Source organism: Rosa rugosa, chromosome 6 (assembly GCF_958449725.1).
Source record: "Rosa rugosa chromosome 6, drRosRugo1.1, whole genome shotgun sequence".
NCBI classification, from domain to species: Eukaryota; Viridiplantae; Streptophyta; class Magnoliopsida; order Rosales; family Rosaceae; genus Rosa; species Rosa rugosa.
The window spans coordinates 14,571,450-14,599,412 of NC_084825.1; the positions used below are offsets into that span (position 1 = coordinate 14,571,450).

Here is a 27,963-nt window from a genome sequence, read left to right on the forward strand (position 1 = left end):
CAAGAGCTGCCAGGAAGCTATTATGGGATTGACCAGGCTGGTAACCCGGTCAAGATAACGGCTTTGGCAAAAGAGATGCCTATGCCAGCAGTGACTCTTCAACAACCACCTACAACCCGCGTTGTGCAGATGGGAGAAGGGACAGCGACTGTAAACCAAGCAATACCTGTACAGCCTGTTCGCCATACAGTGGCAATACCACCTCCTCCTCCTCCGGGTCCAGAATATGTGAGACGAGATGAGGTAGAGGAGATGATCAGACAGGCTAACCCTAGGGCCCAGATGGATGGGGTCTATGAGGGACCTTTCCCACCGCACATAATGCTCGCGCCCTTCCCCAGGGGTTATAAAAACATCATATTTGCTACCTTTTCAGGGGAGGATACCGAGAATGCGGCAACTCATATGGCCAGGTTCAGGGTACAATGCGGCCAGTACCAGAATGATGACATCCTCAAGTGCAGGATCTTTGGCACTTCTCTATCAGGGGCTGCCTTTAGGTGGTTCTCCAAACTGCGACCAGGAACGGTGGCAGATTGGCCTGCAATGGAAAAGCTCTTCCGAGAGACTTTCGGGGCCACAGAACATGAGGTAGACTTGGCTTCTCTCACCCAGATGGCCCAACAGCCCACGGAGTCCGCTGTGGCCTACCTTCAGCGCTTCCAGATTCAGAAGGCCAAACTGAATGTGATCCTGCCGGAGAAAGAGTTGATCAAGTTGGCGATCAAAGGCTTAGAGCCGCGCCAGCGAAAGAAGCAGCATGGAAGCATGATTCAGTCGATGGGAGAGCTCATCACAGAGGTGGGAAGCTTCGAACATCTCCTCAGAGAAACTGATGCCAGGAAGAATGCGTCCAGAGGGACATATGTACCAGGGAAAAATCGCACCATAGCGGCCCTGAGCTACCAGCCGGCTACGTATGATCCTTACTATCACTATCATAGTGAGGATTTGGTTCAGGAGGACGATGAGGAAGATGAGAGCGACATCGCCGCTTATGAACTGACAGGGAGAAAGAACCCAGCCTTGAAGCAACTGAAAATCTCCAAGGAACCTGTCAAGCTCAAATCGATGGCCTTCACTAAACCTGAGTTCGCGGCGTATACATATGATGCCAACAAGGCACACGAGATTCTAGATGAGATGATCGCCGCGAAGATGGTAAAGACCGACTTTGGACCCTTCCCTCGACCAGATCAGCTGAAAGGCAAGAAGTATTGTAAATTCCATAACTTGTGGAACCATAATACAGCTGACTGTGTGAAGCTCAAGGACCAGATTCAGGTATGGCTCAATAACGGTAGTCTTCAACTGGAGGCTCCAGTAACTGCAGCAGCGCTTGTTGACCTAAACCCTTTTCCTGATACTGGGATCAACATGGTCGATGTGAACTGGACCAAGCAGAACCAGAGGAAACCAACCCTGGATTTGAACACAAAGGGGCGAGAAGGAGAGCTTAACGAGGCCCCTGCCCAGAAGAAGGCTAAACCATTTGGTCAAGCTTCACCCGTAGTGTTATGCTCGCGGTGCAAGGAAGAGTGTGGCATCCAGGTGTCGCACGAAGAGGTCGAGCAGACATTTCGTTTTGGCTCTCTCCCGCCCATCAAGTGGGCCTCGCCATCGCGAAACTATCAACCTTCCAGCCCGAGAGAAAGGGAGGAATTGGGGTCACCTACAAAGGACTCCAATCTGTTCAAGAAGCTGAGGGCAGCTACGGTTGATCAGCAGACAGAGGAGAAGGCTGCAAACAAGCACAAAGACATTCTGACAAAACCCTACATACCACCTGCTTCAACCGCTACCATCAAGGAAGGGAAGTGGTACACCAGGGAGAAGGGGAAGGCAGTGGAGATAAGTCCTTCCAAAAAGCGAAAACTGCAGCGCAGGTTTGGGGAAGCCAAGCGCGCGCTCGAGGCTTTAGACCAGGGCCTGATCAAACCTTCACAATTGGTCAAATCGCCTGAGCAGTATCAGAAGGAGATGGAAGCACTTGCTGCCAAGCCATTAGTGGCCCCTCGCAGTTTGCGAAAGCAAGCGAGCTCAGCAATAGGGGCTTCTGAGCCCAGTGTTTTTTGCAGAATTACCAAGGAGAGAACACTTCCGCCAACCAGAAAGGAGAGGTCGCCGTCCAGGCGACCGCACGTCAAGCGCCGTGTGTTTCGCGATGAACCAGAAGCCAAATCCTCAGCTTTCGAGAGACTGGGGGGCAAAGATAGGACTACCGACACTTTACAGTGGAGACCTAAAAAAGTCCAGAATGTAGTAGTTGCTCCCCTAGAGGCAGATTTTGCTAGGGAACCAAAATCAGTTTGCCCTGGAAAAGCTCCCGTGGTTCAGGAGCATGAGCAGTGTGAGGTAAAAGGCCTCACTGAGGAATCCTTAGTAGACAGGTTGGCTAAACAGTTCAACACGGTTATCCCTGTCAACGAACCCAAGCTCAACCTGGAGGACGACATAGGTGAATTAGACACGTCCTGCAATATGGTTTATGTGCTCCCAGCGCGGTATGCAATACCGGTCGCGGCTCAGGAATGCGTAGAAGCTGAGGAATGTAATACACAGGCCCTGCAGATCACGTCAGCGGTCACAACATCGGTAGAAGAGACTGTCTGTCTGGAAACAGAGGACGCCAACAGTAAAGAATTCTTCATGAGCTTCACTAGGCCAACACCTGCTATGGTCCAGCACATGAGACCTTTATACATCACGACGGACGTTGGCGGTACCAAAGTTAGCAAGATCATGGTTGATACTGGAGCTGCGGTTAATGTCATTACTACTAGAACCATGCACTTGCTTGGAATCAAGAAGGAGAAGATCCAGTCAACGTCTCTCACTCTCAAGAACTTCGCGGGGACTGTAACAAAGACCTTGGGATTACTTTTCTTGCGTATCAAGGTAGGTCCAGCAGAGGGAGTTTATGCTTTCTTTGTGACAGATTGCTATGCGGCCTACAGCGCTATCCTGGGAAGGGACTGGATTCACTGGAGCTACTGTGTTCCGTCAACCCTCCATCAAGAACTTATTATGTGGAACAGGGAGACAGATAAAGCTGAGGTGATCAAAGCGGATCCTCGTCCATTCCCAGTATCCGCAAACTATGTAGATGCCAGGTACTATTTGGAGCCTATCGCTCCATTGCAAGTCAGTGGCCTCGATAACAAAGGCCGCCCTACAGGGGTGACGGCCTCTGAACTGGCACAGTGGGGGCTTACGCTCGCAAAAGAAGGCTTGGAAAGGCCTGGCCACGCTGTGCCTAAACCCTTAAACGATTAATGGATTACGACCTTCCAGAGGAAGGGATAGAGGCCCTCCACTCGCTGTACGAAAGATTATCATCATATCTAGTGGAAACAGAGGCCTATGAGCGAATCGCAACTTTGGAAATCGTTGAAGAAGAACTCTCTGATCAGGAACAAGAGGATGAGGTGGAGATTCAGCTCGCTCCGGCAGCGTTGGACGACACGCCTTCCAAAGTCAGAGACCCTACCGAGAAAGTCAATCTCGGGACAGCAGATGAGCCCATGGAAGTGGCTATCAGCGCTTACCTAGAGCCTAGCGAGAAACAGAGGCTTATCGACTTATTGCTAGAATTCAAAGACTGCTTTGCGGAAAAGTACGAGGATATGCCCGGCCTGTCACCAGACTTGGTTTGCCACCAGCTACCAACACTCCCTGACAAGAGGCCTGTGAAACAAGAACCGCGAAGAATGAATTCAGAAACTCAAATCCTCGTCAAAGAGGAGGTTGAAAAAATGCATAAATCAGGCATTATCAGGGTGGCCAAATACAATCAGTGGCTATCTAACATAGTGCCTGTCCGCAAGAAGAATGGCAAGATGAGGGTCTGCGTAGACTATAGAGACCTTAATACTGCTACACCTAAGGATGTCTACCCCATGCCGGTCGCGGATATGTTGGTAGACGCCGTTGCGCGACATGAATTATTGTCCTTCATGGACGGCACTGCAGGATATCACCAGATTCCGGTCGTAGAAGAAGACAGACACAAAACCGCGTTCCGTTGCCCTGGGTTCGCGGGCGTTTTTGAATATGTGGTTATGCCTTTTGGACTGAAGAACGCTGGTGCGACTTATCAAAGAGCCATGAACCTAATCTTCCATGACATCCTTGGAAAGATTTTGGAGGTTTACATTGATGACGTGGTTGTCAAATCTCAGAAGAGAGGGGATCACATCACAGATCTCAGGAAAGTATTCGAGCGCATGCGACAGCACAAGCTTAAAATGAATCCCGCTAAGTGCGTTTTTGGGGTTCAAGCAGGAGACTTTCTTGGGTTCATTGTCCATCAGAGGGGAATTGAGGTCCCTGAAGACAAAGCGAGCGCAGTCATCAACGCATCTCCGCCACGCACGAAGAAAGAGCTGCAGCGTTTGCTCGGTAAAATCAACTTTTTGAGACGCTTTATCTCTAACTCTGCAGGTAAGATCCAGCCTTTCTCTCCTCTGTTGAAGCTATAGGGCCAGAGCGAGTTCGTCTGGGAGCATAAACACCAAGAGGCTTTTGATAAAATCAAGGCCTACCTGGCGAGCCCACCAGTGCTCGTACCTCCTAGGGCTGGATTCCCATTAAAACTATATATTTCAGCAGCTGAGGCCTCCATTGGCAGCCTGCTCGCCCAAGACGATGAGGATGGTGTCGAACATGCCATATTCTATCTTAGTAGGACACTCACAGACTGCGAGACAAGGTACACTCCGATGGAAAAGCTGTGTCTCACATTGTACTTCTCAGCATGCAAGCTGCGCCACTACATGTTATCCTTTACCACTTGCATCATCGCTCAGACTGACTTGGTCAAGTACATGCTGTCGCGGCCTATTCTGAGAGGCCGCATTGGCAAATGGGTATTGGCTTTATCTGAATTCTCGCTACAGTACGTGCCACAAAAGGCAGTAAAGGGACAGGCTATCGCAGATTTCCTGGCACACCACCCTACCTTGGACATCCCCGTAGTGAAGGAGTTAGAGATAGCAGCTGTGACCATAACTCGGCCAGATTTAGCGCGCATCCCAGAATACGCTATTCGGTATCAAGCCACAGTCTCCTTGCAGCCCTGGATACTGTACTTTGATGGTTCAAGAACGGAAACGTTAGCAGGGGCAGGGATTGTTCTGGAGAATCCAGCGGGCGATCGTTTTTCTTATTCTTTCCAGTTGGAGTTCAAATGTACAAACAATCAAGCAGAGTATGAGGCCCTGATCATTGGCCTAGAGGTTCTGCTAGAGTTGGGAGTAAGGGACGTTCAGGTACACGGCGACTCTTTGCTTATAATCAACCAGCTCCAAGGAAAGTACAAGTGTGAAAGCTTTTTGCTTATACCCTATTTGCATCGCGCCATTGAGCTTCTGGATCAATTCGATGAGGCGGATTTGGAGCACATACCCCGTGAGCGCAACTTTGCGGCCAATGAGCTCGCTCAATTGGCTACAGGCATTACATTGAAGTATGGCGTTCGCGAGTGCATTCTGAAGGTCGAGCGCCGCACACTGCCTTCGTGGCTCGCGCGGCCTGACCCACCGGATGATCCAGTTGTTGCGGTTCTCGAGCCTATTAACGTCGATTGGCGCATTCCGCTGATTGACTACCTCAAGCAACCGGACCCTACAGCAGACAGGAAGACTCGTTTTCTTTCCTTGAATTATTTCCTCAGAGGTGACGAGCTGCGACGACGTGGAGAAGATGGCGTAGACTTTCGCTGTGTCTATGGCCGCGAAGCCAAGAGGTTGATGCGCGAAGCGCACGCGGGAGTATGTGGAGCCCATCAGGCAGGCCCCAAGATGCGTTGGCTTATCAGAAGACATGGGTATTATTGGCCCAGCATTTTGAAGGACTGTATCGCGTTCGCGAAAGGTTGCCAAGACTGTCAGGCGCATGGTCCAGTGCAGCACATTCCCAATATTCCCATGCAACCCATTATTAAACCTTGGCCTGCCCGAGGCTGGGCTTTGGATTTGATTGGGATGATTCACCCTCATTCCTCACTCCAGCATAAGTTCATCATTGTAGCCACTGATTTCTTCACGAAATGGGTTGAGGCTAGCTGAACCTTTGAAGGAAGCTTCCGGCGCTACCATTCGCCAATTTATCTTTCAGAATATTATTTGCAGGTTTGGCATTCCAGAAGTGTTGGTCTCAGACAGGGGGGCAGCATTTATGGGCGGTGAGGTAGAGAAACTTGTCAAGGACTTGGGCATCCAGTTCGTCCACAGCACACCATATTATGCCCAATCCAATGGTCAAGCAGAGGCCAGTAACAAGATTATTATCACCTTGCTCAAGAAGATGCTTGTTGAAAACCCTAGACAGTGGCACGATACGTTGTATGAGACCTTATGGGCTTATCGTACCTCCAAGAGGAATCCCACTGCTACGACCCCCTATGCACTAATGTTCGGTCATGATGCCATCTTACCTTTGGAAATCAACGTCCAGTCTCTGCGCGTCCAAGATCAGCATCACTTGATCGGGGAAGATTATGTTTAGGCGATGTGGCAAGAACACGAAGATCTCAGCGAGCAACGTTTGGCAGCTTTGGACAACTTGGTTTTGGAAAAGCAACGGATTGCTCGCGCCTATGACAAGAGGACGTGTGGCCGTAGTTACAAAAAGGGTGACTTGGTTTGGAAGGCTGTTTTGCCTTTTGGCGAGAAGTTGACCGGTCGCGGTAAATGGACTCCGCGATGGGAAGGACCCTTCGTTGTTCATCGCATTCTGGAGCGCGGGGCCTTTCACCTCAAAGATTTGGATGGCGACCTCCACCGCAATCCCATTAACGGGCGTTTCCTGAAGAAATACTACCCTAGTGTTTGGGAGTTTGAAGATCCACCGGATCAACCTTCTTCTCAGACAGGGGGGCAACCTTAGTCTCCCCAGGTTCGCTTCATCCATATTCAGGCCTTTTCTGTGGCCTTAGTATCCTGTACTTGCTTCACCTACGAATACTAGGGGGGCAACACTCTGTACATTCAGGCCTTATTTGAGGCTTTATTTTCGAGGCTTTATTTTCGGTCAAAAATTTCAAATTTCTTGTTATTGTTTTCTTTTCTTTGACATTATGGTGTTAAGAATGCATGTAATGGCCTATACCTGAGGCCTTATTTTATACATTGATTTGCAAAAAGTGTTAAAAACTTTCATTCATAAAGTGGCTTTGCGGCCAAAGAGCAGTACAAAGTGCAAATCAAAATAATTACATTTGCGGTTTACAAGGCCAGAAGTGGCTTAGAGTAAAAACCATAAAGTTACAGATCTACTAAGAGTTTCTGGATCTTGTGGTAGCGAAGGGGCTGTGCTCGGGCATTCATACTCTTCCTCTCTCCCTCTCTTCACCCACATGCCTCCTCTGATCTGAGTTGCAGCCGTTACCGTCTGTACCGGAGAAAAAGGAAGGAAATAATCCATCGCAACCCTTTTGGTTGGATTACCCTCCGGGATGAAGATGGTCTTCACGGAGAGCGCGACTCACAACCACATCTACCTCCAAGGGAAAAACATAAGTCACGCAGTCAGACCCTAGAGGTAGGCTACGGAGCAAGAACAGGCGACCCATATTGGTCTTCCGCCCTTCTTCCTCATGCTCCACGCGGGCAATCTGAGAGAGGGGACCCCTCAGAATCAGGTTCCGCCGCGGCGGGAGCACCACATGTTCTTCAGTCTAAATGAAACCGGTGGATTTCACCGCGACTTCCAGAGACCAAAGACATGTGGTTGGACCTGAGGTTAGGCCATAAGACCTACCCAGGTATTGAGGTTAAGCCATAAGGCCTAGGAATTTGAGGCTAAGGCTAATATCGTGAGGAGAAGATTGTAGAAACTGGAGGAAGAGAAGTAGAGATTGTGATACTATCTCTGGGAAGCCCATATTCATTTGTGTATATCATCTCCCCAGAGTGCAGGTATTTATAGTGCCAGTCTCAGTGGCCTTGACCGTACGATGGGTGGTTGTGATATTCTCACTGCCATCAATGAGCGTATCAATTGGTGTTAAATGCTAAGATCTCGGAAATGAAGATAATTGAAAGCGCGTGGGAGGCGGAGCAGTCTCCAAGGAGGTAACCGCTCCATTTCGAGATTATCTTTTCAATCTTTTCAAACAGATTTAAAAGCATTAAAACAAATTAAAGCGCTGAACAGTTTGAGGAGTTAAGTTGATATGTATTTGGGCCAAGCAATGTGGGCTAAATATTAGGCTAATAACAATATTATTGTTCATACGAAACATGGGCTTAATTCTAGAGGCCCAAAAGTCTGCGGCCTGCATGGGTCAGGCGAAGGAAAAGTTCATCTAAACGAAAACTAGCATCCGCAGCAGCTTGTGCGGCTTGCTGGGCTGCCACGCGAGTTTGAGCCAGTTCCTGGGATAGCGTCTCGAAGGCAGCGAGGGGTTGTTCTAACTGAGGCTCCGCATGAGTAAGCCTGGTAGTAACGTCAGTTAACCGGGCTTGAAGAGCCTGAATCTGGGACCTCAAGTGGTTCCTTTCGAGCGTCAGTTCCCTGATGAGGTTAGCTTGGTCACCCAAGAAATCGCGCGCGGTCTCTGTTTGTTGAGTGAGGTTCTGATAGTGCGTCTCGGTCTGCCTAGCCTGCGCGTTCGCGACTGCCCGCTCATTGAGCCCTTGAGGGAGATTTTGCAGCAGTTGATCGACCTCTTGGAACTGATCTTCAGTGATGGCTCCCTCGCGGAGAAGTACCCTCAAATATTCTAAGACTCTCACGGGCGCACCAGGAATCAAGATATCAGGGCCCAGGAAGCGACGAAGGCCTTCTCTAGCTTCATCTACGACCCCAGGAGGGGTCACTTCGTGTACACGAGCTAACCTTTCCAGAGTGGAGGGAGTTGGTTGCTCAGCGACAGGGACCTCAGGAGGCTCAGCGACAGGTGCTGCCTCTGGCATTGGTTCAGGAAGGTCTCCCAATTCTCCGGCTTCAGTGACTTGGGGGGCAGGGGGAAGAAGTTCCTGACCAACCATATTAAGAGCGGGTTCAGCAGCTTCTGCCTCTACAGCTTCAGCTACAGCGTCCTCAGTGTTGAAAGCATTTGGATTCTGGAAGAAGGTATTGTCAGAATAGAATATTTAAGCCAGGAAGTAATAATGAATTAGTTGGTTAAATGAAATACCTCCTCGGCTGGGGGCTCACGCACAACGACCGATGGCATTGCCTCTGGGTTAGCTTCGCTGGGAATAGGAATTGAGTCAGGCGCTATCTGTTCCAGGACAGGTATATCGCTTGATTCCTTGCGAGTTGCATCCGGTAGCGGTACTCTATCTTCGGCCTCAGATGAGCTATCATCTATGATTTGCACTGGGATCAAGGCCAACTGTGCATTACTGGCAGCGCCCGCAGGAGGTGGAGAGTTGTTCACAATAGTTGGCGCTTGGGCTTGGGAAGCAGATGTGCCTTCACCAGCAGCTGAAGATCCTTCTTCAGTGTGTCTCAAGGACCTATGGCGAACCTGCGAATGAGGATTGTTACATGGTCGCATAGAATGGAAAGAAATTGCTAACAAGTACTGAGTATGCTTGTGTCTTACCAGTCGGTCAGCGATTGGTTCATCTCCTGCCCATAGGTCAGTTCGAGGATCAGAGCGACTGCGTTTCCGAGCCGAGAGGGCGGCGATCTGTTGGGGTCAGAAGATTAGGTTTGATTCGCGGAGGAAGTATGATTTACTCAAACAAAAAGTTCTTACCGTCTGCGAGTCATCATCATCAGAGGAGGATTCTTTGTCTTCAGGCTCTGTCATTACTGCCTTTTGTTTCCCAGACTGGCCAGTGGCTTGGGAAGTGTTGGCTGCGCGACTGCCAGAGGATGGCGCGTTTCCCTGGAATAGCAAAATTTTGAATTAAAAGGGAAGAGCAAATGAAAAAAGGACAAAACACGAGTCAGGATATTTACCTCTTGAGGGGGTTCGCGGATTACGATACCAGCCTGGGCCTGACGTGGGGCTCACGCGGGTCGCGGAGCCGGCTCGACAGCAGGAGGAGGAACTTGTGCAGCGTCTTCAGGGACGCGAGCAAGTAGATCGACGTCGGCAGCGTAGGGGTATCGCAGTTCCCCGAAAATGGCAGCGAATAGCTCATCATGCTGTTGCCTCCAGCAGTTAACAGAAACTTCTTCCCACCATGCCTCGTATCCTTCCTCAGTCCCATCCACAGAGTCAATCTCTTTAGCCCAGTCAGGGAGGTCAACCAGTGCGAGTGTGCTTTGTGCTGGCGGAGGCCCAGAAAGAGGCCCAAATCTACGCCAAGAGGTGTTATAGTTCCAAGCATCATACAGTGGGAATGGCACTAATTGAACAAGGCCGAGTTGGCGAGCGAAGTGGTTGGGAGCATAGAGTTCGTAACTGAGTTCGTCAGCGGCAATCCTGATGTCGGAACAGGAGATTGCGAGGCGAAAGGCCAAGCGCGCGCGATCACTGTAGCGAGAGGCGCCAGGGAGAAATCCGTGTTCAAGCGGAGCCGGGAATCTTCTACTCAGCACTAAGTCGCAGTATGGCATCTCGTGCAGAAGGTTTGTATGTGAAGCACTCAGAATAAGGAGGGGATGTGTACCTTTCATCGCGACTGAGCCATCGTCCCAGGAGTTGATCAGTAGGTGGAAGCAATGGGATGTCGTCGCGACGAAAATATGGGAAATAAATTTGAATCCAGAAGTCAAGAATCCAAAAAGGGCCAGAAATGCCAGTCTCGAAGGGATGCATTGTGGCTTGGTACAAAGTGCGATAGAGGGCACCCAGCACTGGTTGCCCTAACCCCACGCGGCAACCGTTGTAGAGGGCCGTTGCCAGAAAGGTCCAGGCACCAGTGGGCTTACAGGAGGAAGTACAGAAGATAAACTTACAGAGCCAGTACTCCAAGAAAGCAATCCCGCCAGTCGCATTGTGCTCCTGGCGGTAATAAGCCAACCACCGCGGATAGGAACCGCTATGAGCGCTGCGACCATGTTGGGCCATGGTGGAAGTAAAAGTATCAGAGTTGAATTGGCCATGCAGATAAGGCTCGCTGTCGATGGGTAGGCCAGTGATGGTGAGAATGTCCAATAAAGTGATACTCATTTGGCCAAATCAAAAATCGAAGGTGTTGGTGGCGGTGTTCCAAAAACAGAGAAAGGCAGCGAGTGGCGAACGATTGCCACCGCGCGGAAGACGAAAACAAAGATCGATAGTATGGGTGATACCTGCTGCGTTCCAGCGAGCCAGATCTCGAGCTCGCGCTTCACGATACCAGGAAAGCTCCGCCGCACTGATAAAAGATGGCCAATGCCCTATTTTTGATCGATGATTAGGGGCACTCCAACTGGTAAAATCCCCAGGAGTCCTTCGGAGGACTGGGATGGGGCGGCGAACAGGTAAGCCATAGAAGGCGATGGCGTCGGCCGGGAAAGAATCTCGCGGCGTTGGACCCAGTCCGGCATGGTTGTTCGAGAGTCTGAGGAGCAGGGGTCTCTGGATAATGGTCTGGAGGATCAGGCTGGCACCGATGTTGGCTCCCCAAGAGTGGGCGGCTTGTTCATTCAGTTCTTCTTCTTGATCGATAACTATCTTTTTCGGGGGAGCCATTTCCGGGTTTCGAAGAGGAAGATGTGTGCAAAAGAGGGTTTCTGGGTTTAGGAGACTAAAAGAGTTTCTGATGTGACAGGTTTGAAGTGGCTGCGGATTTAAATAAGAGATTTTGTGAGGGAAACGATACGACAGAAAGGCGTTTCGCGAGTGAAAGGACGCAACCCTCATTAATGACATCGTTTCAAGCATTGAACGCGTCGTTTTTAGTCCCCTTCAATCAGTTACATTTTCATGAGCCTGATTTCGAGGCCTGGGGGGCAATGTTTGAGCCCAAAAGTAATTTTGGCGATATCCTTTAGTGGATCTAGCACAGCGGGCCGATACCTGCGGCCCAAAAATAAGCCTACTGGGGTTTGGGTTACAGCTTCGCCCATTCCGGAATCCATGAGGAAAACGAAACCTTATTGGAGTCAAGTAGCAGAGATTGACTAGGAAACTTCAATCAATAATCCTTCTACAACAAGGAGCAGTCAAAAACCCTAGGTATATATACCAGGTTTCAAGGACGAATTAAGGATCTCTCTCATATCAATCAATCCTAGCGATTACAAAGCCTCCCCGGAGCAAACCTTCAACCTTGTTGAAACCCGGTGACCGTGCGCCAGTCCTAGTCTCTCTAAGAGCCGACTGTCAGCATCACCAGACCAACCCGGCGACCGTACTTCCAGTCCCAGTCTCCCAGCGAGCCGACTGCGAGCGCAACCGCCACCGTTACTACCAGCGAAGCAAGGGTAACGCCCTCGCAACCCAGCGAAGCTAAAGTCACGCTTTAGCGCAACCCGTGCTTTCTCCAAACTTCCCAGTGATTGCTCTGCTTAGTCTGCAATACTAAGTATCGATTCGGTGACGCGAAGAGATCACACCCAAAGCCCTTATCCGTAAGGCAGAAAGTCCTTATCCGTAAGGCTAGAGAAGAACCCTGTGGCGAGGATGGTGCTCTCCTCGTCCACAAACGCTTGAAGAAGAAGTCAGGTCAAGGGACTACCCCGACGACTGCACCCCACGGTGCTGGCACGCCTGCGCACACTCTCAAAAGAGACAGTTTGCGAGCCAACTGGTTTTGGAGCCAAACATAATGCATTTTTACTAGAATGCCTGCATTTGTACACAGAACAGCATACTTATGTAGCTAAATTTGTAAGAAAATGGCATTAATTTATAGAGTGTTATTGGACACAAGTACTGGGTAACAAACTAACAATTAGTGATTCAATTCCCACACATCACAAATTAAAGGGTAAAAACTTCTCATACCTGTCACTGCCTCTTAAGGGTTTGGTCCAGAATGGAAATGGGGTTCAAATATGGATTACAAGCTAAACCAGTTTCCTTTATTCTCCTCTATTGAGCTTAAGCCACAGGCAGCCTCATACATAGATATACGTTTGGAAAATGGGATTACATATCTTTAGATGTATTGCACACATTACAAATTTCTGCATATCAACAGCAAGGCTAATGCCTCCCATAACCGAGCTTGCTGTTCAAATTTGCCTCACCAAAGCTTTCCTCTGCCTTTGCCAGGTCTCTTCTTGCAACTGCGTGATCTTCCTCAGCAACAGATAGCATCGCCCTTAACCTCTTTATTTCAGTCTCCAAAGCATCAACATCCTCTCTGAGTTTCTTCAGTACTCCTTCCCTCTCCCCAAACTTCTTCATTCCCAAAGCTGATTGAACATAAGGCTCCAGCCAACTCAAGTCGAATCTGAAGGTCTCAACCTCCTCCCACAAAACTTGAAGGTGCTCGCATGGATCATGATCACGTGGATCCTCCATCATATCCTTAACCTTTGTAGTGTCCAGAAAATGCAATAGTCGACCCAAAGCTGTGAATGCCCATCCACTATACATGCGACTTCTTTTCCTCTGGCAGCTAATCAACGAAGGATGCCACGAACAGACTTCTTCCAGTAGTGGAACAAAAGCTTTATCTACTTTCCCTACTCCCCTGAAATCTACGAGCTCGCCAACTGGCGTCAGTGGGGTGGAGGGAGCTTCATCGTTGTCCTCAACTATGGGAGGGCCAACTGGGCTATCAGTCTCCTGGTAAGGAAGCACTTGATCAGATCTTGGTTCTATTTTCAAGCTTCGAACTTTCACAGAATCAACATTTGGTTGAACAGGGTCAGAATTTAGTGCAGTATCCTGAAAAGCAAGCATCTGTTCATAACAAAGTGATGTATGTGTGGTTGAAGCATCTGAATATTTCACAGAATCCACATCTGAAGACTGACTTTGAAGTTCCTGCTCAAGAAAGGCAGTTTCTTGGTCTTTTAAAACCTTTATGTCAGCTTTACTGACTGCAACCTCGGCTTCAACAATACATATGTCATCCACGAGAAACCCTTCATTTGGGTCAAAAAGCTCACTCAGAGGCATGAATGATGTGAAGCCCCAGTCACTTTTTTTTGCACTGAACTGATGCTGAGTGTCTGTAATTCCAGTTATGAAGAATCAAAAAACATTGAAAAGAATGAACAGCTCATATAGAAGTAATACAAAAACATGATAAAGGGTCTGTATGCTTGGAAGACTCAAATAAGTTGCTGGATTTGGAACAAATTAATTTCAGCGTATATATATATATATATGAGATCATAATCATAGAGCAAGTGAACCTTCCATCAGCAAGTAAAAGTCCTTGAAAGAAGATTGTTACAAAACTAAATAAACCAAAAAGAAATGAGCCAATTACTGTACAGAGTGTTTGGTTCACTTATCAAGTTCACTGAGATAAACAGCAGAGAATAACATAGTACTTTATGACTTTATGTAAAGAAAAGGTAAAATTAAAGAAGGAAAATACCTATTCTTATCGATTTGTCGCTGTTAAATTGATTAACGACAGTCAAGGAGAACTCGGCATATCTACGCCACCCAGATGGTAACTTTGAAGCATCTGCAACATTCAAGTACATGGACAAGTATTCCCTCCCATTGCTCCCTTTTGGATACACCACGATCCGCCTGATCAAAACCAGCCAATTAATTGAGTGAGCGAGCATACATATATGAAAGCAAAAGCAACAAAATTGATCAAGTATACGAGAATGTCATGCGAGATATGTATATATACCATTTGAAATCGCCGACGACAAAACCATCAGAGTAATGTTTCCGGGTTTTGAGCTTGGAGTAGTTGTCGATTGTCCAGGTGTAGGTCATGGATATAAGCTCATGACCCTCTTGCTGGTTATCCATTCTTGTACCTACTAAACAAAATCAAACCCACAGGTGACCAACATCGATCATATATGTTAGTATAACAAACGCAGCAGAAGTTTAGATTCAGAAAAACTATAATATGCATACCTTTTTCGAGTTGAAAATGCTCGAGAGAGAGTGGGTGTGTGTGTGGAGGAGGGGAATGGCCGGAGGACTTATATTCATGTAGTTGAGTTGAGATGTGTGGATGGCTGGCTCCTGTGGGTACTAGGACGTCTTGTAGGACTTTACCGACGTGTAGAGAATTATGAGACGTGGCACGCCACAGCGCCACAAACGCGTTTGCGCTCAGGTGTTACCGGGCCCCACTCAAGCAGAAGACTCCATCTGTAAAATGCACTGTCACGCTGGTTACAGCTTCCAACCTTTTTCTTATTTTTTACGATTCCCTCTTGAGATTTCCAATCTTATATATATCCATGTTAGAAATTGTCATTTGACACAATTATTTTGTCTCCACTATGAAAATTATAATTAAAATTTTAAATTTATTATTTTTAGAGGCAAAATTAATTTATATTAGATACCAAAATTAAACATGCAGTTCTAGTCTTTCAAAGGCTAAGAACCCAGTTTAGCTAGCAAAATTCATTATAAACATTGAAGCTCACTTTACAAGGTAGCTAAGAAAAATCAATGTGTCCCGAAGGCAAATCCATCAATTTCTTATTCTAAGGACTTTGAAGTTATTGTCTACAACTACTTTTTTGCAAATTTGAAGCGGAAATCCTTTGTGAAAACTGGTGTGATTTGTTCACATCAACAGTTTGATGGCTTAATTGAATGCTTGAAATGCTTTTTTTTAATTAAGATTGAAGATAGAAGAGCAACAATGCTCTCCATCTCCCCTTTATTTCAAAAGAAAGAAAATGAAACACATAAGGGGGGGGGGGGACGTAAAGCCTTACCCCACAAAAGCAAACGGAAATCGAAGCTAACTCTAACCCCAACTAACGAAAACAAAAATTGGGAAGACCTAAATAATCTCTATTACATAACGATGAAACAAAATCTGGAGGGAAATCCCACCAAACCAAACCTGCCGAAGAAAGGCCAAAATTTGCAAAAGCATCTGCAACTTGAAATGCTTGTAGTGGTGGCTATGGTAGTCTTAGGAGTTTTGGAGATAACATCTTTTCTTATACTGGGCAATAGATTTTCAAATCATCTATTGTTATGAGTGACTTCCGCAGCAAGGACAAATCTACAAATTTTTTTGGAGCAATGTTAATGTTTTTGGTGTAGTGGTGTCTAGTAATGGCTATAGTCATCATAGTAGTTTCTCTCTAATTTAGAGGTAACTAGAAATAATGTCCGAGCATTGCTGCGGGTCTTATAGTCCATCGATGTAGTTGTGGTATTGCATTGTAGCAAATTTTCTTTGACGAAAAAACAAAAATACGTTGCACAATTACAAAGATTTTTAACTTCGTTGATCACAAAACATTGCTGCCCCAATAGTTATACATAGCAGCTCATCCGCATTGATTACAAAAAAAATAGTGGATGTTTTTTTTTTTTTTGATCAAAGAAAAAAAATAGTGGATGTTTATGTGCAAAAATATTTATCTACATTGGTTACATGTCTATTGTGGTCCTAGCTGTTCAATTTATTTTTGAGGATCATTAACTTTACAAAATATAGGAGATCAGTGATCCCAACAACCAATGTAGTTTCATATATACATCATTCCTAAAGCAGTCATGGGTGTGGTGATTAGCAGTCTAGCTGCTGAGTACATCAGAATAGTTGCAATGAGGGGATCACCGGCGGGTATATATGTAGCTGATCCTTCATCTCGCGGGCTGTCACTGTTGGCTACACATGCCATTATATTGAAATGAAAATCTGTAAATTTATCATCCTGTGATGCTAAGCTTTTCAAAATTTTGCTTGGTGTTGCCTTGAAGAACTCCTTCCGTGCAGCAGCAGTGCCTCTCTTTCTAGTGAATGAGATCTGGTATGCAACTTGTCGGCTGGTTGCCTTGGGTTGGCATGAATTGATGGACATATGCATAGACTCCCTTCACAATGAAGTCTGGTGAAGCGCTTGGTTTTAGTTTTAAAAGCTTAATTTCTTCCTCTACTTGAAGAATCTCTTGTGGCAGGATGTGCTATTTCTAAAGGGTTTTTTTGACAATGATGTCCTCACATGAGATTTCAAAGAGGTCTTCCGCTATTTTTCCCATTAATACAGCCGCGGTTTGATCGGTTTCTCCTCAATGAGAACCACAACTCTATGCCTGCATTTGTACACAGAACAGCATACTTCTGTAGATGAATTTGTAAGAAAATGGCATTTATACAGTGTTATTGGACACAAGCGCGGGCGAATAAACTAACAATTAGTGATTCAATTGCCATACATCACAAATTAAAGTCCTAAAACTTCTCATACCTGTCACTGCTCGGAAGGGTTTGGTCCAGAATGGAAATGGGGTTCAAATATGGATTACAAGCTAAACCAGTTTCCTTTATTCTCGTGTATTGAGCTTAAGCGACATGCAGCATCATACATAGATATACGTTTGGAAAACAGGATTACACATCTTTAGATATATTGCACACATTGCAAATTTCTACATATCAACAGCAAGGCTAATGCCTCCCATAACCGAGCTTTCTGTTCAAATTTGCCTCACCAAAGTTTTCCTCTGCCTTTGCCAGGTTTCTTTTTGCAACTGCGTGATCTACCTCAGCAACAGATAGCCTCTCCCTTAACCTCTTCATTTCAGTATCCAAAGCATCAACATCCTCTCTGAGTTTCTTCAATATTCCTTCCCTCTCCCCAAGCTTCTTCATTCCCAAAGCTGATTGAACATAAGGCTCCAGCCAACTCAAGTCGAATCTGAAGGTCTCAACCTCCTCCCACAAAACTTGAAGGTGCTCACATGGATCATGCTCACGTGGATCCTCCATCATATCCTTAACCTTTGCAGTGTTCAGAAAATGCAATAGTCGACCCAAAGCTGTGAATGCCCATCCACTAAACATGCGACTTCTTTTCCTCTGGCAGCTAATCAACGAAGGATGCCATGAACAGACTTCTTCCAGTAGTGGAACAAAAGCTTTATCTACTTTCCCTAATCCCCTGAAATCTATGAGCTCGCCAACTGGGGTGGACGGAGCTTCATCGTTGTCCTCAACTATGGGATGGCCAACTGGGCTATCAGTCTCCTGGTAAGGAAGCACTCGATCAGATCTTTGGTCTATTTTCAAGCTTGGAACTTTCACAGAATTAACATTTGGTTGAACAGAGTCAGAATTTATTGCATCCTGAAAAGAAAGCGTCTGTTCATAACAAAGTGATGTATGTGTGGTTGAAGCATCTGAATATTTCACAGAATCCACATCTGAAGACTGACTTTGAAGTTCCTGCTCAAGAAAGGCAGTTTCTTGTTGGTCTTTCAAAACCTTAATGTCAGCTTTACTGACTGCAACCTCAGCTTCAACAATACATGTGTCATTCACGAGATACCCTTCGTTTGGGTCAAAAAGCTCACTTAGAGGCATGAATGATGTGAAGCCCCAGTCACTTTTGTTTGCACTGAACTGATGCTGAGTGTCTGTAAATCCAGACATGAAGGATCGAAAAACTTCAAAAAGAATGCACAGCTCATAGAGAAGTAACACAAAAACATGATAAAGGGTCTGTATGCTTGGAAGACTCAAATAAGTTGCTGGATTTAGAACAAATTTGGGCGCATATATGATCATATTCATAGAGCAAGCCATCAGCAAGTAAAAGTCCTTGAAAGAAGATTGTTACAAAACTTAACAAACCAAAAAGAATTAATGAGCCAATGTACAGTGTTTTGTTCACTGATCAAATTCACTGATATAAACAGCAGAGATTAACACTTAACAGAGTACTTTATGACTTTATGTAAAGAAAAGGCAATCAGACATCGAGTTGCAATCCAAAGCAGAATCATTCAACTGCATTAAGAAATCAGCTTGCAATCGAATAAGGGACAAAGGCACGAGCAAAAAAGTGAGATAGACGAACAAGATGAAGAAGATAGTAAAGTACTAAAGAAGAAAAGTACCTATTGTTATCGATTTGTCGCTGTTAAATTGATTAACGACAGTCAAGTTGAAATCGGCATATCTACTCCACCCAGATGGTAACTTTGAAGCATCTGCAACGTTCAAGTACATGGACAAGTATTGCCTCCCATTGCTCCCTTTTGGATACACCACGATCCGCCTGATCAAAACCAGCCAAGTAAGTGGTCAGTACTATACATATAAGAAAGCAAAAGTAACAAAATTGATTATACGAGAATGTCATGTGAGATATATTTGTATACCATTTGAAATCCCCGACGACAAAACCATCAGAGTAATGTCTCCGGGTTTTGATCTTAGAGAAGTTGTCGATTGTCCAGGTGTAGGTCATGGATATAAGCTCATGACCCTCTTGCTGGTTATACATTCTTGTACCTACCTTAACCAATAAATCAAACCCACAGGTGATCAAGATCATGTGCATATTAGTATAACAAACGCAGCAGAAGCTAGCTAGGTTAGATTCAGAAAAACTATAACATGCATACCTATTTCGAGTTGAATATGCTTGCGGCTTGCCACAGAGAGAGAGAGAGAGAGAGAGAGAGAGTGAAGGAGAGTGAGTGTGGACGGGGGCGCAATGGACATGTAGTTGGGTTGAGATATGTGGATGGCTGGCTCCTGTCCGTACGGTCACGTAATTGTGGGGCTTTACCGACATGCGACGAGGTGACGTGGCTCGCCAAAGAGCCACAAACGCATTTGCGCTCAGGGGTCACTTAGGCCCCACTCAAGACTCCCACTTGTGGCAGGTGCCGAGTTTGTGGCGGAGATTGGGTAAGTGGAAAACAGCTACTAACCTTTTTCTTATCTTTCTTTCACAATTCCCTCTTGACTCTTAAGATTGGAAATCTTATCTTATATTTCCAATGTTAGAAATTGTTATCTCAAATTGGGCATGGCCGCACGGTGCAGCGCTACATCACATGGGCTGCACGTGACGTCCTAATTGTTTCCCAATTCCCAGCCAGTGCCACAACCCTTTAGTTGCCGGTTGGGTCACACGTGAAATCAATCAGACTTGTCTCTCTCACGCGTTGTGGCCTCCATCTTGTCTTGTGCTAATAAATTGTGTATCACGTCTTTCTCACGGCTTGGCAATTTCATTATGGGTGCGTCTTTCTAACTATTTCAGTTTAAATTTCTTTGATTTTGATGAAATTTTGTTCTGGGTTTTCAGGGATATAATTAATATTTGTTGAGTTTTACATGTTTTGGATGTACTGGTTTTCGTTGGGATCGACAATGCATGGTGAAGGGAGGGCATATACTCAAAGATTGAGCCAAAGCTTGCTTTGGTTGAGGTACAGCTGCAAAACGAAGCTTTCTTATAGAAATAAAACTCTAAAATCTCTTATCTTGGTGAGAACATCAATCTTTTCTTTTGTTTTTTATTTAGACGCCAAAGACCAAACTATGGTTTCTGCAACAGAAATTTATAACTAAGCTGATGATGCTGTGATTCACCCGTACTCAATTCTAGTTTACTGATTATCACTTTGCCCCGTCATGTCATGTTTATCGGGTTCTGTAATTTAGTGCCCATGTTTAAATGGATTTGTACTCTTTCTTGCTTTTCATGGAATTGATGGGAAAAGATCCTGAAATTGATGGGAAAAGATAAGGACATGAGGAATCAATTACACAACCAAACGAAGAAAGAATTGGATTTAAAATGGTCATAGACCAGATAGTCCTGAATTTTTTTTTTTTTTAAAAAAAAAAAAAACCCCACCCCATTCCCACCCTTGATGGGGCTCGAACTCCTGACCTCTTATATATGAGACCAAAGCCTTACCACCCCACCAAACACACACACCCTAGTCCTGAATTTGAAAGAAAGAACATATCTACTGCTTTGGTATTTCCCTTGTTGGTTCAATTTTGTTAGTTTATGGAATTATCTTTTTCATAATTTATATTTTCAGTTGGTATGCAATTAAGACTGATAGATCATAGAAAAGATTATATATGGTTTTGTGTAGTTTTGCATAGAGAACTGGGCGTGATTAAGAAATTGACAAGAATGGTTTCTGACAATAATGAATTTTTTTTCTTTTTTTGGTGCACTACTTTTGCAAGTAGTGTTCAATAAGTGTAGTCTCAAGTCTTTCAAATTTATCTCCTAGAAGCGGGGACTGACATATTAGCAATGGACGATAAGTCGATAATCATTTCTTTAACTCCTCTGGAACATGACTTTTATAGTATATATAACGAAGCTATCATTTCCTTTGATGAATGCATTACAAGTTCATGGTTGTGCCATGAAGAACTGGTACAGCCTTTATATGGGCTTATTTGACATTACAATATGCTGATCTTAGAATTTTTATCTTTTTGCTTTTTATTTTTTATTTTTTATATATATTCACACATACAAATATGCTGTTGTTACATGTTGTTACTTTCATATTGTTGTCCTTTTTCTTTTCTTTTGCTTACTAGTTTTCTTAATACTTGCTTTATGTATCATTGGTACCAGAGAAAATAGTGGCCACCATTATTTGACTTATATCATTAATCAGGTAATGATTGATTTTCAAGCTGCTGAAAGGCAGAGACTTGAGTAACCTGCTTCAGAAGTTGGTTTGGAACCCTTATGTACGTGTAATGGTTTGTGCATCTCTTACACATTAGCCTCTATCTGTGTATTGATGATTGGATGCAAAGTAATTATGGGTTTTGGTTTCATAATTAAATGCAGATTAACAACAATCTGCACTGCTATGATCTCGCAATGGAGCTAAGTAATAGCACTTTGGAAGCTCTTCCATAAAACTATACTGAGCAGGTTATGCTATATCCAGCTTAGTTCTTATTATTTTCCCCTGTTTCTTTGTTTTCCATCATTCTATTTGGAAATTATATTGTGTCCAGGACTTGAGTATGTTTCTTTAGTATCCTTAGCTAATCTCTCGAGTCTGTTCTTGTTAGGTTTCAGTTAGTGAGTTAATGAGTTTTATTAATTTGCTTCTACTAGAGATTTCATGGTAAAAAGTTGAAAAATTAAAAACATCAGAGGGCTGTTCAGAGATTATAAGGAACTATCTCAATTTTTCCTTTCCATTTTCACAGGTTAACTTTGAAGATACATGCAAAGGTTTTTTCTAGAGCTTGCAAAGGTAATTTGAAGGATGAAATGTGCTTTCTTTCTAGGTGGAAAGTCTTGTATATTTTTGTATTCATATGTTCTAGACATCTTGTGCTACATTGTTGTGTGGAATCTGATATTTATCAAGATAAAGTCCCGTCCCTCAGTAAAAACTATAGTTTCTATGTGCATATTTGATGGCATGATAGAACACAAATGTTATACTTTCTTTTCAACGCATCAAACAATCACTCAGAAGAACTATGTTGTTAGATGTGTGTATTGATAGCTAGTGGTATGTTAGCATATGTGATGAATCTTTAAAATGACCTCTTTGATGATAGGAAGCTGTGCATCAAACTGTCAGTGTTAGTTTTGGAGATCCGGAGTGCATGATTTACTTGGTGAAGCTTTATCAGAAGGGTAAGGTGCTTTAGTTACTGTTGTAATGGTAGTTTTATCGAACTATCTATATTATTCTCACTCTCCCTCTCTCCCTGGTGTCTATGCATGCAAGCTCTATATGCTAAGGCAAAAGGGAAGTAGTGGATAAAGTTTCAAACCCAAAGAACGTCCTTGGTTAAACCAAACAACTATAATAAGAGAGTTTGATGGAAAAGGGGTAAAATAGGTAAAGGAATTAGACATTATGATGCTAAGAAAATAGTTTAAGGAATGTAAAAAGGTCACAAGGGAGACCTATATATATGTTTCTAATATCTCCCACTGAATTTGTAACTGATTTCATTTGCAAGAAAATTAATTACAATTCAGCGGAAGGTTGACTATTAAGTAAGTCGTGTACTCTTTCATGCTCTTTGCCAGAAAAGAATAGTCTTTTATGAAAGCATTTGCTGATTTCTTGGTATACCAACCTTTCTCGAAGTTTCTCATTGTGTCTAGGTGTACATTTAGTATTTACATATATACAAGACTGGAAAGGGAAAAGATGTTGTTGCAGTCTTCTCATATCATTAGAATCTCTTATAAAACTGGAACTTTGCTATTGCAGTCAAGAGAGCTTTGCATGTTCTTGATGGAGCCATCCTTGTCATTTGTAGCGTTGGTGGTGTACAGAAGTCAGTCAATTACTGTTGATCATCAAATGAAAAGATACGAGGTTCCAAGAATTGCATTTACAAACAAACTTGATCGAATAGGAGCAGATCAATGGAAAGTTCTGAATCAGGTGCCTTATGTCAATCTGTTCATAGCATATTTTCAAATACCTTGTGTATGATTTTAATTTGGTGTTTCCTTTGAGGTACTTTTTGTTTCAATGATGACATTATATTTCTAGTCACCAAGTCGTGCGTATTTTTCTGGACTAACTCGCGGCATACTATTTTTGGAATGTATTTTCTGTATTATTGGTATGACTCAGAGGAACTACATGCCGAAGAGGAAGTTCATGGTTCCTCAATAGCAATTGCAATGCGGAAGGAAATTTCATGCGACTGAACAGCAATTGCAAAGCAAGTTGTAATATATTGGGCCTGAACAGCAGGGCAGAATGACAGCTTAAGAATCTCATGTTATTAAAATACCAATTGACTTGCAGATGAGATATATGTAGCTTACCTGTGAAATCAAAAATTTGTTAGTCATGTTCGATTTGAATTGAATTAGTACTAGTTTATTAAAAAATGTTGAGCCCTATAATATTTATGTAAGGTATTGAATGTACCTTATGGCTTATTGAAAAGCTTAAGAGTTTACTGCAGACATGGGCTCTATCTTTTCATTTTATTCAGTCCTTTGATTTTATCCACGGATTCCTCAAAAAACTACAAAAAAATATTTCGGTATTACCGTCTGGTTTCTTCAAGTATGATCAAATTACATGAAAACTTACTTGGTGAAAGTCGATTTAATTTAATTAGGTGATAACAATTGCTCAATTCATAGATTGAAAACTGATAGAGAACAAAATTTAGCTTCAAGCTAGCTCTTTTGCTGTGTAAAAACATTTGAACTCTATAGTTGTCATGATATTGTTTCCCATAGAAAATATTAAATTTTTTGACTAGAAAATGTTACTAAACGTGATGAAATGTTATGTATATAGACACAACATGACGGAATGGATGGGTAATTACAAAACATATGTGAAGTTACGTAAGGTGATGTAAACTTCTGAAGCATGACGTAAGGCTATGGAGACTGACGAAACCTTACATAATGTTGACGGAAGTTTACGTAGGTTGACGAAACCTTACAAAACATTCCCGCTTGCCAAGAACACCCTCCTTTCACAACTCTAAAAAAGCCTTGACATTACATACCAACCTTGAGGGCTAACCGAATATTGAATAAATTAGGACTTAGAGCAACGAAATTCTAGTAAAAACCTGTAATCCTACTCCAAATATCTTGATGTGCAATCTAGTTAAACAATTGTCAACTCAAAACTGTGTTTGACTCTCTTTAGTATTTATGGCAACACATTTTAATGAAATTACAAAACCACACCTTGATACCCAGAAGTCCAGAACACACTAGTTGGAGGCAAAGCTATAATACCCATCTAATACAAAACCCAAGAGACCCATACCCTAACCGAATGATATTTCCTTGACGAGCAAATAGAAACCACAAAGACTAAATTATCAAGTGATTGGGAAATTAGATAATTTTGGTAACTAGTTGTGGAGAAGCTAGCTTTAATGGAGGCAGCCAGCAACTAAAGCGAGCAAACACAAGTTTTTGTTTAAAATCAAATTAAAGTGCAGAGAAAATCCTTTAATTTCCAATGAAAGAATCTAGAGAGAACAATTACCTGATTCACCTCATAATTCCAAAGAGAGGTTGATGAAACCGCTCCCGCACTCAGCAATTCGTTAAACTTAACGTAGAGGGAAATCCCATAGGCGATGGACATTGAGAAATAAGTGGAGGTTGCAGGAAGGCCTGATAGCTAAAGTGGGGGAATTGGAGGGAAGTTAAATTTCAAGTTTCCTGCTTCTGCAATTTCATTTCTCTCATATGAAAACTTAAAATTTTCTCAAGCATTGGTGGACTGAATGCTTCTCCAGTCCATTCCTACGATTATCAAGGAATGGCCTTCGTCTAAGCTATAGCTTTCCTTTTTTTTTTTTTTCTTTTTTTTTTTGAGAAAAAATATTCACCAAACCCCCCGATGTGGCTACTATCATTTTTTTTTAAGGGGAATGAATTAAATTAATAAATTTAAAAATAGAGACGATAAAAAGTAAAGCCTCCTCCACATTAAGCTTCAACTAAAAATAAAGAGAAAATTTTACAAAAAGTACCCGAATTAAGGCCCATTCTAAACTTTAGTACCCGACTATTCAAAACTATCACATTGGTACCCGATGTTTGAAATCCGACCCAACAATCGTACACGCCGTTACTAACGGTGTTAAGTAGCACATTTTGAGGGATATTTTAGTCATTTCATGTCTTAATCCAATTTTTTTTTTTTAATTAAAAAAAATTATGAGACCAATTGTCACGCCCCGAATTTTGAATAATAAATTCAAATCCGAAACATGAATAAACAATTAATACAAATAACGTTCTGAATTTTTTTTTCTTAGAAACAAACACACCACTCGCCACTCAACACAAAACTCGAAAAACCTCGAGTTAATTATTACAATTCACTCTTACAAAGTAAAATCGTAAAGCTCTAAATGAGCATAACAAACCTCACAATATAATGCTGTAATTCACATAACACTACTCTAAACAGCCCGATCACCGTCCTGGTTCTCCTGACCTGTAGGATTTCCCGCTACACAATTTGAATAGTGTACCGGGAGTTGCAACAACACAAAACCCGGTAAGCTTTTTACAGCCAGTATGAGTAAACAAGAAAGAACTGTTGATTTTAAATTACAATTCTTATAACTCAACAACACAACCAACAATCTCAACATCCACGACGCAAACGTCAACCAATTCAATATCACCACTTTGGTCCTATCACACAACACTATCACCACTTTGGTCCCATCCCATAACACGTTAGAGCTCTAACTGCCTCGTTACCTCTGACACCTTGGCCTAGGGTCAAGCAACGGCAAAAATACTTCGGTTAACACTATAACCGTCGCGCTTTGGACATCCCCGTCCTCAGCACCATATACTTCGGTTAATAATAAACCGTCGCGCTTTGGACATCCCCGTCCTCAGCACACAACTTCGGTTAATAATAAACCGTCGCACCTTGGACATCCCCGTCCTCAGTACACAAACACTCCGGTTATCCTTAACCGTCGAACTTCGGACACCTCATCCTCAGAACCCTACATTCTCTAACTCTATACATCCTCCAATGTAAATCATGAATATTAACAAGAACTCATCAATCATGATCATCACATATAAATATGATAAGTCAAATTTCAAACCATAATAAATAAATCATCACAATTCCACACTCTTCAATGTCACACCATTCCACATATAATCACGTAAATATATATATATATATATGTAATCACCCACTCAGGAATGACCACTAATACCAACTATAGTTCACACAAGAAAATCATGAAATTCATTTTGTATAATTAAATCATTTTACTTACCTATGGACCGTAGTTGATCAAGTCCATATGATTAAAAACAAATATTTATTCCATAAATATTTTCACACAATTACTACAGAAAATAAAGTAATTAAAGGTACTCGGTTCGTAATATGAACCACGTGAGGTTTACTCACCTCTAAATTCCCGCTGCGTCTTCTTAACAGCTCAAAATACAATTTCACGAATCGTCCGCCAAATCCAACCGTCGATCACCTAATCAAACATGACCTTAACTTAGCCAATAACTCAAAGACAAAATCAAACGACAATCCAACGGTCGGATCGAAATTAAATGATGATCCAACGGTCGGATCGAAATTAAATGATGATCCAACGGTCGGATCGAAATCAAATGATGATCCAACGGTCGGATCCTCACAGATCGCCTTTAGGATCATCCTCCAAAAATCATTACGAAGATCCAACGGTCGGATCTTCCTGAATCGTCCTTACTAACATCTCCGCTAATTTATACGAAAATCCAACGGACGGATTCTCACGAATCGCCTCCCTAATCACTGTTTAGCAATTATACGAAGATCCAACGGTCGGATCTTCGCCCATGACCACACAAAGACTCTGGGGCAGTCATACGATCATCATATCAAAATTATAGGTTCATCTGACGGTCCTAATTCCACAGATCATAAATCTAACGATCGAAATCGATCGAAATCTCAAAATTCATAACTAATTCATACGATAACCGAAAAATGCGTATAATATGCCGAAATGATCGTATCGAAACATAGAATCATAAAATGGACAAAAACTAAAATTTTGACCTCCGGAGGTGGCCGGAAAGGGCCGCCGGAGTTAGGGACAGAGCCACCACCGACCACCACAATTGGTATCGGGGCTGTGCTTGTCCCCTTCGTTTTCTCATTCTGGACACTTTTCATAACTAGCACAAGACCAAAAAATGACAGGAAGGGATCGAAATGTACCAAAAATCAGTCGGTGGCCGGAATTTTTCCAGAAACCGGCGAGCTCCAAAATCGACGTGAAAACTACAACCTCACGCCTCGATCCCTTCTGGAGAATTGTTCAGAACTTCCTTATGAACTCAACAAGCCAAGAATCACAAGAAACGATCGTGTATAGCTCGAGATATCTTGATCCGAAGGTTGGTTGTTCGATCCGCACGGGTCGAGCTCCGACGAACGTGAAAACGTTCGATCCAGTTCCGATCCTTCTTGGTGCTTGTATAGGAAGATGAGGCGAGCTCAATGAGCCAAGAATCAAGTGAAATGGTGCTCTGTAGCTCGAGATATCGAGTTTGGAACGAAAACGAGCTAAACCGGACTCGGGGTCGCCGCCGTCGCTGCCGGCCGTGCCGCCGCGCAAGGTTACTTCTGGGAGCTTCAGAACGTTGAGGCGAGCTCGAGGATGAAGTTTGGGGGGAATTGGTGGCCGGAAACACGAGGAG

General features: G+C 43.6%; 3 protein-coding genes and 2 long non-coding RNA genes across 10 annotated transcripts; 1 reads left to right on the plus strand and 4 right to left on the minus strand.

The window, feature by feature from the left end:
* Positions 1–8,171: 8,171 nt before the first annotated feature.
* LOC133715343 (uncharacterized) lies at positions 8,172–10,626 on the minus strand. Its single transcript, XM_062141813.1, has 5 exons — positions 9,919–10,626; positions 9,713–9,844; positions 9,557–9,643; positions 9,143–9,478; positions 8,172–9,068 (listed from the first exon to the last, which is right to left on the minus strand). The coding sequence occupies exons 2-5, from the start codon at positions 9,764–9,766 to the stop codon at positions 8,256–8,258; spliced, it is 1,290 nt and encodes a 429-aa protein (XP_061997797.1). The 5' UTR covers positions 9,767–9,844; positions 9,919–10,626; the 3' UTR covers positions 8,172–8,255.
* A 2,188-nt stretch (positions 10,627–12,814) lies between these two features.
* LOC133715344 (MATH domain and coiled-coil domain-containing protein At2g42480-like) lies at positions 12,815–15,021 on the minus strand. 2 transcript variants are annotated; one of them, XM_062141814.1, is made up of 4 exons: positions 14,897–15,021; positions 14,661–14,793; positions 14,391–14,551; positions 12,815–14,016 (listed from the first exon to the last, which is right to left on the minus strand). In XM_062141814.1, exons 2-4 carry the CDS (start codon positions 14,783–14,785, stop codon positions 13,040–13,042), a joined length of 1,263 nt encoding a protein of 420 aa, XP_061997798.1. In that variant the 5' UTR covers positions 14,786–14,793; positions 14,897–15,021; the 3' UTR covers positions 12,815–13,039. The 2 variants fall into 2 exon arrangements, with proteins under 2 accessions (XP_061997798.1, XP_061997799.1); XM_062141815.1 differs by having other exon boundaries at positions 14,661–14,796; positions 14,897–15,018.
* Positions 15,022–17,262: 2,241 nt separating this feature from the next.
* LOC133714725 (MATH domain and coiled-coil domain-containing protein At3g58370-like) lies at positions 17,263–19,512 on the minus strand. 3 transcript variants are annotated; one of them, XM_062140953.1, is made up of 4 exons: positions 19,370–19,512; positions 19,124–19,260; positions 18,860–19,020; positions 17,263–18,406 (listed from the first exon to the last, which is right to left on the minus strand). In XM_062140953.1, exons 2-4 carry the CDS (start codon positions 19,246–19,248, stop codon positions 17,409–17,411), a joined length of 1,284 nt encoding a protein of 427 aa, XP_061996937.1. In that variant the 5' UTR covers positions 19,249–19,260; positions 19,370–19,512; the 3' UTR covers positions 17,263–17,408. The 3 variants fall into 3 exon arrangements, with proteins under 3 accessions (XP_061996937.1, XP_061996935.1, XP_061996936.1); XM_062140951.1 differs by having other exon boundaries at positions 19,124–19,256; positions 19,370–19,505; XM_062140952.1 differs by having other exon boundaries at positions 17,263–18,376; positions 19,124–19,256; positions 19,370–19,504.
* A 304-nt stretch (positions 19,513–19,816) lies between these two features.
* LOC133714726 (uncharacterized) lies at positions 19,817–23,698 on the plus strand. 3 transcript variants are annotated; one of them, XR_009848804.1, is made up of 7 exons: positions 19,817–20,185; positions 21,367–21,485; positions 21,589–21,675; positions 21,960–22,006; positions 22,320–22,398; positions 22,988–23,164; positions 23,360–23,698. It is a non-coding gene; the product is annotated as an uncharacterized LOC133714726 (long non-coding RNA). The 3 variants fall into 3 exon arrangements; XR_009848805.1 differs by having other exon boundaries at positions 19,823–20,243; positions 21,410–21,485; XR_009848803.1 differs by having other exon boundaries at positions 19,832–20,185; positions 21,410–21,485.
* Positions 23,699–25,555: 1,857 nt separating this feature from the next.
* LOC133714727 (uncharacterized) lies at positions 25,556–27,880 on the minus strand. Its single transcript, XR_009848806.1, has 3 exons — positions 27,482–27,880; positions 26,669–26,747; positions 25,556–25,732 (listed from the first exon to the last, which is right to left on the minus strand). It is a non-coding gene; the product is annotated as an uncharacterized LOC133714727 (long non-coding RNA).
* Between the last annotated feature and the right edge of the window lie 83 nt (positions 27,881–27,963).

Excerpts from the sequence above, each read along its gene's own strand:
- LOC133715343 (XM_062141813.1), bottom strand. The coding sequence starts at position 9,766 with ATGACAGAGCCTGAAGACAAAGAATCCTCCTCTGATGATGATGACTCG. Across the intron at positions 9,644-9,712 it reads ATGATGATGACTCGCAGACG|ATCGCCGCCCTCTCGGCTCG; the intron begins GTAAGAACTTTT and ends TGACCCCAACAG. Across the intron at positions 9,479-9,556 it reads AACCAATCGCTGACCGACTG|GTTCGCCATAGGTCCTTGAG; the intron begins GTAAGACACAAG and ends CCTCATTCGCAG.
- LOC133715344 (XM_062141814.1), bottom strand. The coding sequence starts at position 14,785 with ATGGATAACCAGCAAGAGGGTCATGAGCTTATATCCATGACCTACACC. Across the intron at positions 14,552-14,660 it reads GTCGTCGGCGATTTCAAATG|GCGGATCGTGGTGTATCCAA; the intron begins GTATATATACAT and ends GGTTTTGATCAG. Across the intron at positions 14,017-14,390 it reads CGACAAATCGATAAGAATAG|ACACTCAGCATCAGTTCAGT; the intron begins GTATTTTCCTTC and ends CTGGAATTACAG.
- LOC133714725 (XM_062140951.1), bottom strand. The coding sequence starts at position 19,469 with ATGTCCATTGCGCCCCCGTCCACACTCACTCTCCTTCACTCTCTCTCT. Across the intron at positions 19,021-19,123 it reads GTCGTCGGGGATTTCAAATG|GCGGATCGTGGTGTATCCAA; the intron begins GTATACAAATAT and ends GGTTTTGATCAG. Across the intron at positions 18,407-18,859 it reads CGACAAATCGATAACAATAG|TTTTTCGATCCTTCATGTCT; the intron begins GTACTTTTCTTC and ends TTCTTTTTGAAG.